The sequence below is a fragment of the Balaenoptera borealis genome, assembly GCF_965194805.1.
Source record: "Balaenoptera borealis genome assembly, chromosome: 10".
Classification (NCBI taxonomy): domain Eukaryota; kingdom Metazoa; phylum Chordata; class Mammalia; order Artiodactyla; family Balaenopteridae; genus Balaenoptera; species Balaenoptera borealis.
This window is the reverse complement of record NC_138874.1, coordinates 112289999-112302219: the sequence shown is the minus strand read 5'-3', so window position 1 is coordinate 112302219 and position 12221 is coordinate 112289999. Positions and strand designations below refer to the sequence as shown.

The following is a 12221-nucleotide window of genomic DNA, read 5'->3' as shown; positions in this document are numbered from 1 at the left end:
GGAACTGTGTTGAGCTTCCAAGAAGCAGAGCCTGAGGCAGGGATTAGGGGGCATGAGGGAGGGGGTGCTCTTCAGGACAGAACCATGAGAGAGAGTGAGGGAGGCCTGATGGGGAAGGTGGTGAGGAAGGATGGGTCTCAGGTGGAGTCTGGCCCTCAGTTTATGCTCTGGAACAAACAAAAGAGTTGCCCTGGCTTTTGTACCCCTCAGAGTCACCACTGGCTGTGGGCCAAGGTGGAGAAAAGTATAGCCTTTGTCGAGGATGGTTCTCAGAGATGAGCAAAGCCGTGAGCCTCTGACAGCTACTCTCCCAGCAGCCGGGGGCAGCAAGGCAACGGGGCAGGGCAGGAATAGAGTCAACTCAGTGTTCTAGATCCGTAGCAGGGAAACTGGAGGCCCTGAAGTTACGTAAACTACACAGAGGCACACAACTAGTATTTGGACCTGGACTGCCCGACTCCTGTGACGAAGCCCTGTCTATCCTACAGGTGCTCAGGGCCCACCCGCCCTCTGCCAGTTTCCTTTTAACCGGGACCATTTCCCGATGCAGAGTGAAATTGACTTGCTGGCCCTGGGACAGGCACCTGCCCCTGCGAGAGCTCTGGGAAAGACCAGCTCGCGCTGTGGAGAGAGGGAGCAGACTGGCCTGGCCACCTCCTGCCCTTGCAGCAGGATCTCTTCCAGAAACCAAGGCCAGGTGCCATGTGTCCTGGCTTCTGAAAATTTCTGTACTGGGGACACCAACCCCAGGCGCTGGAAAATGCCCAAACTCCTATCAGTCTTGTTCTCGGTAACCTGCCCCAAATGTCCACTGGCTTTGCCTTATTCAGAGATGCCAGAATAGGGCCACCCAATAGAGGGGGGCTCTATCAGTAGTGACAATTATGTGGTCAGGTGGGAAGGGACAGGGGAGGTGTTACCACGTGACAGGCACTCTGCTAAATTCTTGATATTCGTTGTAACATGATTCCTTGTAAACCCCCTAGGAGACAGGTCTTGTGTTTCCTCTGACACATGGGAAAATGAGACTCTGACAATTTAAGGAACTTGCCCAAAATGTCTTAAACTGCCCAAATGGTTAGTGTCAGAGAAGGATTTGAATCAGGGTCTTTCTTTCCCCAAAGTCTCTACTTTTTACCATTCTGGTAATCCCCCTCCTGAGGCCTTTGGGGTCGTCATTAACTGATCAGGCACCCTCATGCGTGGCCGTAGTCTCACCTCAGTTTTACTCAAAAACAGGCTCGTAACTCTAAGTTGCAACTTTACCATTTGTGTGGATTCCCACACACATTTTAAAAAATTTTGCATGTTGCAATCATGGGGTTCATAAGCCTTTGATTCCTTTCTTTCAGTTAATGTTGCATTGTAAGTACTTTCCCATAGCGTCACCATTTTAAAGGCCCTACATTCCAACCTCAGGCTCCCCAACTAGGCTGTGATGGGCGTAATAATGGTCCCCCGAAATATGTCCACGTCCTTGTTCCCAGAACCTGCGAATATATTACCTTTCATGGCAAAAGGGACTCTGCAGGTGGCATTAAGAACCTTGAGATGGGAAGATTATCCTGAATTATCTGGCTGGCCCAATCTAATCACAAGAGATGTGACGATGGAAACAAAGTTTGGAGTGATGAGGGGCCATGAGCCAAGGAACGTGGCAGCCTCTAGAAGGTGGAAAGGCAAGGAAATAGGGTCTCCCCAGCCCCTCCCACAGGAGTGCAGCCCTGTCGACACCTTGATTTTAGCTCAGGGAGACCCATATTGGACTCTGACCTCCAGAACTGTAACGTAATATGTTTGTGTTGTTTAAGCCACTAAGTCTGTGGCCATTTGTTACAACAGCGATCAGACACTCGTACACAGCCCCTGCTTGTCTGACGGTGGCAGTCTCCCTCCTCCCTGCTAGAGATGATGACACTTCTCCATAGCTAATGCTTGTTGCATGTTGTTCTAATCTGGGCATTGTGCTACGGGCTAGCGATTTAGGTCACTTATCCTTTTCTCAGGAACTCTGTGAAGTAAGCATCAATATCTCCATTTCATAGCAAGGAACCAAGGGATGCTGAGTCACTTGCCCAAAGTCTCACATGTAACTAGAGACCCTGGGACTTTGTGGCCTGATTCCAGTGAGCACGGATGCCTTGGTGATAGTGACCATCTGGGTCTGAGTGGGGGAGGGGGGGCAGCTGCCTTGGTCCTGCTCATTAACAATCATAACCAGGGTCATTTATCGAGCATTAACCCCGCCTCCCACACCAGCCCGAGCACTTTACATACGTTACCCTTAGTGCACGGATGGCAAGGCTGGGCAGGAGGTGTTATTATCTGCACTTTATGGATAAAGAAACTCAGAGCGGGTGAGCAACTCCCCTACTGCAGGTGAGCTGAGCTGGGATGCAGACCCAGGCCGGTCTGGCCCCAGGCCTGTGCTGACTGTGGAGTTCTTAAACGTGGTGCCACAGGACCAGAGCCAGGAGATTTCCGTCTTCATCAGCTTTATTGTCAGTTCATCATGATGTATCGACTCTGCACAGAAATCCATGACATCTTTCAGGTCTTATATTTGCGCTTCACAGGAAGTAATCTGTGCACATCATCTTGGATGACTGTCTCTGTCACTCAATAACAGGGATGGATGGAGACAAGCCACAAGTCTAGGTCAAGCTGACGGCGGTTCTTTTATCACCCAAGGACAAGACGAGACATAGGCTTTGGACGGGTCCGTGGTAGCCCTTGAAATTGCCATGTCCTGACCCCTTTGCAAACTTGAAAATACTATAGCATATCATTTTTCCCATAAAATGCTTTAAATTTTATCTGAATTCTTTAATAAACCCTTCTCATGAGTTGATAAAGACAATATGCTAATTTAGAGAGCTGCTTTCTTAAATCTCTTCTTTCTCATCACCAGCACCAGCCGCTGGGAAAGCATTCTTTGTAGTCTTTTGGAAAATCACTTTCCCCAGAATGTCTGCATTTGTGGAAGTGACATTGTGACCCTGGGCTGTGGGGATGGGGCCACACAGACTCTCATCATTACCCCACCTGCTTGTGTTTGACCCACATTCCTGCAATAGCAGCAAGACACGCAGGCAGACGTCCTAATACCGCTGGTTTGCCTCACAGAGTGCTTTGTTCTTCTACCCAGCTTTCCGCGAGGTGTGCAGGGCAGGCTGGGTGGATGAGGAAGTTCCGTAGAGCGATTCCGTAAACTTGTCCATTGTTTTCAGGCTGGTGGATGGTAGAGCCAGGACCAGAGCCCAGGTTCTACAATTCTTGGCCCACTGCTTTGTGCTTTTGGATCCGATGATATTCTCGGCTATTGCTACGGCCAGTATTTATGTGGATTGTGGTCTACGGTGTCTCATTTATCCTCACAGATATCATCACAAAATTATCCTCAGATATTCCAAAGCAGTTTCAATATCAGTGTCTGAGTCGCTCAAGACTCCTTCTAAAATGATTGTGTTAAGAGGTTGGATAAAAGTCGATCTTGCAAGTTCAGGCTTTCTTAACTCCAGGGCTGTTGAGAAATCCATAGAAGTGATTCTTCTGCTGGGTGTAAGCTCAGGACATGGGTGAATGTGTGAGGGCTAAACTTGTTCAGTTATTCCTGAGTCTAGGAACATAAACAATGGTATGGAAGAAGGAATCTTGCAGCCTGATAAACTAAGTAATAAGGAGCTCAGAGCCTCCATGGAGGGGTGGAGTGAATGAGGGAAACAGACAAAGTTTTATCATGGGTCAGAGTACACTGGATTCACTATTGGTTCATATAATACTTGAGTAGATGACATTAAGTTTTATAGTAAAGTTATATACTCCATTTTATCCTTTCGTATACTAAAAAATAGCAATATTATCTCCCTTTGCCTAGGATTGTGGGACAACCAGTACAGTCCCCACGATCAAATTGCCCGTAAAAATCTCCAGTCTGATGTTCCAGAGAAGAAATCTGACTTCACTGAGGTAACATATGTTTCTAACTTCTAGAGTAGTCAGCAAAATGCAGCTAATTGTAAAACATGATCACCGGACTACTTGTGATGTGTTTGCATTTTATTTTGTTTAGTCGAAAATGGAACCAACACAGCAGAAAATCTAACCATCAATGACTAAGACTTTACATTAAAGTATGCAGTGTGTATTCAATTATTCCTTTATAATCTTGACCTATAATTTGTAGATTTGCAGTATCAAAAGAGAGTATGGTGATTGAATCTCAATTTTAAACCAAAATTAATCTGCTGGAGAGAGAGGAGGATGCCATTTGGCATCGTGAAGGTGGAGAAGAGGTAGTTTGAAATCTAAGTTACCACAGGTTGTTATAACTGCAAAACGTGTCAGTAGTCTCATTCGGGGAAGAAAATTAGAGGTCATATTTACAAAATGAAATGTTTCTGATTCTAGACAATAAAAAGCTCTGTACACAGTGGTAGTATTGACAATGTATCACATGCCAGGCTCTGTCTAACTGACTCATTTCGTCCTTCCCATGATCCTGGGAGGGAGGTACCGTTGGCTCTCCATATCCACACATTCTTCATCGGCGGGTTCACTCAACTGCCGATTGAAACTATTTGGAAAAATACTTCCAGAAAGTTCCAAAGAGCAAAACTTGAATTTGCCACACGTCAGCAACTATTTACATAATATTTATATTGTATTGGGTATTATAAGTACTCTAGAGATGATTTAAAGTATGCAGGAGGATGTGCATAGGTTGTATGCAAACACTCTGCCATTTTATATAAAGGACTTGAGCATCCCTGGATTTTGGTATCTGAGGGCGTTCCTGGAACAAATCCCCCTTGGATACCGAGGGACAACTGTACTGTTATTATACCTATTTTGCAGATGAGAAAATTAAAGCTTCAATAGCTCCAGTAGTTGACTTGACCCAAATCTCGCAGCTCATAAGCTGTCTGGCTCCAGAGCTTCTGTTCTGATCTTGCTCTAAAGGGCTGGCATAGAGCAAGGCTCATTCCAGTGAACAGAACTTAAAATATGGACTTTCCTGCCTGAAAGAATTGTCTGAAGTGTTACCGTTTACAAGGCATCTCTTGTCTTTCACAAATGAAATTCTGCCTCCAACTTTTGTAATTCTAAGAGAGGGTGGAATTGTAAGAATTGATCCCTCATAACATTAAAGCAGCAAGGGTATCTGTAAAAAATACTTTACCCCCTAAATGCTTATCTTAGGTATTATCCTTTGATTTAGCTTTGCGTTTAATAAAGTTCAACGTTTCCTCAGAGACCCCAGGCCTGAAATCTCACATGATGGAGAAAAGACACTGTTCTGGGACCTGAGATTTAGTCATCAATATTTAAAGCCATTTCTATGTGGAACACGGAGCTCCCTGTCTGAAGATTCGAAGATGGGTAGCAATAATTAATGTGTTCCCTGAGAGCAGGAGCAGGAACCCCAGGCTGCAGGGAGGGAAATGAGTTGGAGGAGCCGTGGACCATTGAGAACCATCCCTGGCAGGAGATGCCCCGTTAAGAAGGAGAGGATAATGTGAAGGTCAACTGCTACTTTTTTTTTTAAAGAAAGATTCCATCTGAAGATCTTTCCCACCTGTTTTTCACATTGAGCTGGTCAAGTTCAGCATTTTCCTGTTGATGTTAAAATTAATCAGTTTGGTCATGAATGATATAGATCTTTGGGGCCATGTGGCTGAGTCTCTGTAACACACACACACACACACACACACACACACACACATTCACATATTCACACTTGATTATTATCTATGACTGAGTTAACGCCCAGAAACCATACCTTCTAAACATCTGCTTTGTAGTGATCCGGATCATCTACTTTGATCAAAGCAATAGTGTGACTTTCAAATTTCCCTCCTAACTTTGAGCTTTGAACGCTTGTCCCTGTGTGTTTGTTATAAGGATGCTGTAAGATGATGAAACACTCCAAACGGATGCCCTTCCTTTGTAACTGCCATAAATCTCCGCCTCTCCTCCAGAGCCTGCACAAGATTGATCACTTTTCCTTTCAAATTCATCGAAGCCATAGAAATGATATGCAGGCACTTCTTCAGCCAAGTGATTACTTAAGAGGAATGAAATATGGAACAGAGTTTTCTTTGTTAAAAAACAGTGTTTAAATTTTCCCTATAGCAAAAATAATGGCAACTTCATATAGACACTTAGGAAAATACAGGAATATAGACATAAGAAAATATTTATATATTTCTTTCCCTTATTTTTCCCATACATTTTTAAACATAAGACTGTAATGTATATCAACATTTATAGCTTTCTTTTATTACATAACATTCCATCACTGGCAACTTCCCATATCATTTAAATTCTTTGTAAACTTTACTTTTAATTTCAGCAGAATATGATGCAGTCGTGCATGCCATGATTTACTTGCCCAATCCCCTTTTAAAATTCATTTAGATTCTTGCCAGGTTTTCACTGTAATACATTACACTGCATTGAATCCTTTGGATTCTAGTAAATGTGTGGAAAGATAAAAGTTGCAGGATGGAGAGGGGGAAAATCTCCAATTTTTCTTTTTTAAAAAATTTTAATTTATTTATAAATTTTTATTGGGGTATAGTTGATTTACAATGTTATATTAGTTTCAGGTGCACAGCAAAGTGAATCTGTTATACATATACATATATCCACTCTTTTTTAGATTCTATTCCCATATAGGTCATTACAGAGTATTGAGTAGACTTCCCCGTGTGATACTGTAGGTCCTTATTAGTTATCTATTTTATATATAATAGTGTATATGTGTCAATCCCTGTCTTCCAATTTCCAATTTTTCCATTTTGTCTTAAAACCATCTTTCCCTATTGTTACATACCAGAGTGAACCCATACATTTGAAAACACTCTTACATTCAGGATGAAATACCACTATGTTGGCAGATTACCTAGTGATGATGATACTAGATCAACCAAGTGGGAGTAAGCATGCTGGCAGCTAATGCAAAGGTAACTTCAGTTTGTATCTGTGGAGAGACAGGACCAAAGGCTCCACTGGCAAATACAGTTGTACGTTGCAGAACAGCTATGGAAAAGGGAAGAATTGTCTCATGGAGAAAAATACAGGTTTCAAAGCTATAGATTGGATTCGGTGCTTATCCTTTGGAGAAATAAATTGCTACAGGAATGGAAGCATCCTAACTCCCGTGGTTCAGGATCTGATTTCCCTGATCAGTTAATGTTTACCTCTCTCTTACTTCAATTTATGAAGCGGAGTCCTTCTTAGTAATATGCCTTAAAGCATAAATATAAAGTTAAAAACAGTCAATAAAATGAATAGAACTATGAAAGCAGTTACCAGCACTACAAAATCATGCTTGAAACATTTAAAAGAAATCAATATCTTAAAGCAACATTTATGAAAAAGAGAGTGTACAAAGGTAGTGTTGTGTGGTGATGGTCAGGACATGGATGATTTGCTACAAAAGCCAGACACAAATCCCAACTATTTTCATTTGACCTCTCTCTGACCTTGAATGTTCTAAATACAAGATTATTTATCTAATCTTAAATACAAGATTATTTTCTTCCTTTCAAATCAAATCTTACATCAGTTAATTTTAGTTTAGATAAAAGACATCTTTTTTCAAAGCCATGTTCAGTTAACAGAGGACAGATGGAGTGACACCTTGAAATAGCTTAACTGGGGAAGATATTTGATATAAAAGATGTGATTACTTTTTAAGAAAATTTGTCCTGTTTCAAAAGTAGTTGGTGGATAGGAATATCAAGTAGCCCCTCTGCCTCATCTCTTTCTTGGTTTCCCAGCTCCGGAAGAAGAGCAGGACCCAAAGTGATGTCGTGTAGTCTGTTACGGACAGAATCGTGTCCCCTCAAATTTATATGTTGGAGTCCTAACTCCAGAACCTCAGAATGCGTATTTGGAGGCAGGGTCTTTAAAGAGGTGATTAAGGTTAAGTGAGGTAGTTAGGTGGGATGGGCCGTAATCCAATACAACTGGTGTCCTTGTAGGAAGAGATTAGGACATAGACACAAGCAGAAGGAAGAAGATGTGAAGACACAGGGAGAAGGCTCAGAGGGAACCAACCCTGCTGACACCTTGACCTTGGACTTCTAGCCTCCAGAACTGTGAGAAAATAAAATTTCTGTTGCATAAGCCACCCAGACCGTGGTACTCTGTTATAGCAACCCTGGCAAACTGATACTTATTTTTAAGAGGTTAGACCTTATCTTTAGTTATTTCATAGATCTCAATGAGAAAATAAAATTTCATAAATAGAACTTCCCATACAAGTGTATGATATAGATTGAAGGACAAAGAGTACAGTGTTTCCTTTTTAATTTCTCTCAGTTTATTGGTTGGGGCTTTTGTCAAAGCTGAGTCTAAACACCTGAAAAAACTCAGTAGAATTTAACCTAATAATCCCTGGCCTGGCAATCTGATGACCTGCTTGATGTTATGTCTGGTCTGTTAATTCCATGAGTCCAGGAAGTTCCCTCAGCACCCAGCACAGAGCCTGGCACATAGTAGGTGCTCAATAAATATTTGTCTGATGAGTGAATAAATAAATGGTTTGACCATGACTCTATGTTATGAATAACAGAATTTGCATCTAAAATAGTTACTTTCATTCTATATTCACATTCACAAAATTTCACTGTATTGGGTATGTAATGGGTTATGCAACTCAAATAAACTCAAATGCATTCATTATAAACTCCTGTGAAATATGTATAATTTGGATATAAATACCCCCTCATTCCTCCATAGGTTTGATTATATCAGATATCCACTGATTTCTGCTAAATCACAGGACAAGTCACACCCTGGAGTTACATAACATGTTCATATCTTGAGAGGTACTTTCACACCCATCATTGGTTTTGATTTCCACAACTTCCGTATGAGGTAGAGAAGGCAAACAGATTTTTCTTTGGAACTGGGCTTCCTTCAGCATTGATCCCCCAGGAACAGTGTCACCCTGATATCCTGAGCAATGACAGAGCTTCAGAAATAAGTTCAGATTCACATCATTCATTATGTCTCTTTGCTTATCTGTTTGCATTGGATGGGATCAAAGTCACAGTAGCACTTGCCAGCCCCAAGGTAATGAAATGGTGGTTGATTCTCTGCCCATCCTTCTGGGCCTCTAGGACCTCCTGCTGTAATGCCCACAGCCCCAGCACAGCCCCGAGGACGTCTGTCCAGTGTGGTGGCCCCAGGCTCCGGGTCGTGGCTCCCCGACTCAGCTCAGGTGTGCAGTCAGGTTGATGTAGCCAGAGTCAGCGCCTTGTCTACCCTTGTTCCAGGCTGAGATGGCCTTAACTCATTCCTAGACACACACCCCTTGTTTCTGACACTCCTTGTTTATATCAAGGCCAAGGCTCTCATGGGATCTTAAGCCTAATGGGTGGGGTACCCTCTTAATGTTGGAGACCAGAGTACGAGGAAGGCTGGCCTCCCCACAAGACTTACTGTTTGCTCCTTGCTGTATAGCTGGGGAATCCAAGGCCGCCTCCAAGGTCCTGTGGCCAGTCTGGGAGCCCCAGGCTCAGGAGGGACCTCAGGAGGTCCAAGTTCTGGCCCAGCATCCTTTCTATCTTATCTGTGCAGAAGAATCACCTGGCAGATCCTTAAAAATACAACTTCTGGGCCTTATGCCCTGAGATCCTGATTCACCTTAGGTCTTCAGAGGAAAGGGTTTAGAAATCTGCATAAAATGCAGATTTAAATCCTAGGTGTTTTCTATGCAGGTGATCACTGGCCCAAACTTCGGGAAACAATGCACTCTAAGACCAATGCTGCCCAGTTTCCGAGATGGGTATCTGTTTTCAAAGACCAGTGTCAAAGGAGTTCCTTCTGGGTGTGATTATGCACTTTGTAGATTGCACGGGAACAATTATCATCAGAACGAAATTTAACTAAAACGGGAGTGATAATGTTCAAGTCAAACAGCCTGGGGTTGGTACCAGGTGAACTTCAGTTTTCTTGTGGGTAAACTACAGCCATGGAACGTGCTAGGCGGAGGGCGGGGAGGGAGATGGAGGGGGAGGGGAGAGGGAGGCGCCTCAGGCATCCAGGTGGCTCTCAGCATTGCCGGCCTATGCAATCAACTGGAAGCTTTAAAAACCACGGATGCCTGGGCCCCACCCCCAAGGATTCTAATGTAATTGTTGGAGATGACGCCTGCGCATTGGGGTTTTTACAAGCTCCCAGGCGGCTCACGTGTGTAACGTGCGCTGAGAAACGCTGAAGAGGAGGCCCTATCTTGAAAGCGGAGGTTTCAAGCAGAGCCTGGCTTACACTGGCCATCTGGAAAAAGGTAGCCGTGGTGTTTTTGTTGTTGTTGTTGTTTTTTAATAAATTTATTTATTTTGTTTACTTATTTTTGGCTGCGTTGGGTCTTCGTTGCTGCGAGCAGGCTTTCTCTAGTTGTGGCGAGTGGGGGCTACTCTTCATTGCAGTGTGTGGCCTTCTCATTGCGGTGGCTTCTCCTGTTGCAGAGTGCAGGCTCTAAGGTGCACGGGCTTCAGTAGTTGCAGAACGCGGGCTCAGTAGCTGTGGCTCGCAGACTCTAGAGCGCAGGCTCAGTAGCTGTGGCGCACGGGCTTAGTTGCTCCGTGGCATGTGGAATCCTCCCAGACCAGGGCTTAAACCCGTGTCCCCTGCATGGGCAGGCGGATTCCTAACCACTGCACCACCAGGGAAGCCCAACCATGGTGTTTTGACTTTTTTAAAAATGATTTTCAAAATGATGCTCCTATCCATTTCTTCTTCTTCTTCACCTATCTTTTGTCATCTTTTGAATTTGCAACTCACCACGTATCTTTATTATTTATTTTCAATTTTTATTTTATATTAGAGTATAGTTGATTTACAATGTTACCATGTATCTTTCAAATATAACAACGTGCCAGGTGCTGGAGAGTGCCAGGAAAGCAAGAAAACAAAGGAAAAACCAGGAAGGACAAGCTGTCCCTCTTCCCATGTCTAATAGTAAGGACTACTGAGTAATAGTAAGGACGCAATGAGTAAGGACTGTTGGGCTAACATCACATGAGTGGGGGGGTCTTCCCATCAGAAGTCCAGCTGGAGGAGAGCATTCCACTAGTTGAGTAAATGAATATGCATCCTGCTCTAAAGAAAAGGCCACTGTGCTTTCTTATCCCATCTTAGGAAAAGAGAATAATTTGCTCTCATCAAACGCAGGCCCTCCCCCATTTTGAAAAGACCAGCAGTCCCATGACTCTGTCAGTGTTTCTCAAAGTGTGTTCCCTGGATCACCTATATCCGGGTCCCAGGGATGTTGGTTAAAATGCAGATGCCTGGACCCTACCCACAGACCTACAGAATCAAAGTCTCTGGAGCCCGAGGAACGATGCCCTCAGTCTTCCGTGTCGCTTTCTGCAGTGCTTCATGCACACACGTAATAAACACAAAATGAGGGCAGAGTCTTCCTCTTGGTCTCAACCTGGTTAGATGCTCTATTAAAAATCATAGCACATTGTTTTGGACACACTAGTGATTTACTGTCAGGACATAGGATCTGCTGATTAGGAAGCAGGGTCTGTTGATTAGGAAGCATGCAACACCTTGATCATTATACTGGACAAAAACTCATGCTTATGCAACTGAGCATTGAAATGTAGGAAAATCTCATCTGTCTTGTTCCAAATCCCCACCCCCATCCCATTCTGTTATGAGATTGTCATCAGTGTGTTAGTCTGGGCAACTGTCAAGCTTGGGCATTTGATTTCCATTGTTTTGATTTCTGGACTTTGACCCCTGTGATGCCAAGCCTGAGTGAGTGACTGAATTCCAGTCTAGACCAGCAAAGATGGAAGGTTGTGCTGGGGAGCTGGGGACTGAGGGTCGTGGGGGGGCTCCTTGGAATCACATTTACTGTTTCCGTGGAGGAGCATGGACTCATCTCCCACGTACACCTGTGCCCCCAAATCCCAGCCCTCCTCCAGAATCCTGCCTTCCCTCCTCTGTGAGGCTGTGAACCTGTATTCAGGTGCTCCTGGGCCTGGTGAAGGTGATTATCGAAATTTGGCGATCCCCATGGACACAAACACCATTAAATAAACTAAGAACAGACACCCAGCAGAGAAAAACCAATTCCCCAGTCAGAGGAATTTTCCCAGATGTTTAATCATTTCATAAACAGATCTGGGTTTCCTGCCCTTCAGATGCTCAGAGGTGTTGGGTGTCAGGTGCGTGTTGAAAGGCCTTGGATG

The 12221-nt window shown here is 43.8% G+C and overlaps 1 protein-coding gene across 3 annotated transcripts in view; it reads left to right on the top strand.

The window, feature by feature from the left end:
• LOC309635406 ((E2-independent) E3 ubiquitin-conjugating enzyme FATS) overlaps positions 1–12221 on the top strand; it is a 250290-nt gene that overhangs the window by 146370 nt on the left and 91699 nt on the right. For all 3 annotated transcript variants that reach the window (XR_014248824.1, XM_082406622.1, XM_082406623.1), the window contains exon 3: positions 3878–3969. Coding sequence is in view for 2 of the 3 variants with exons in the window: in XM_082406622.1 (XP_082262748.1) it covers positions 3878–3969 (92 nt within the window). In the remaining variant the exon portion in view is untranslated. The remainder of the gene's footprint in view (positions 1–3877; positions 3970–12221) is intronic.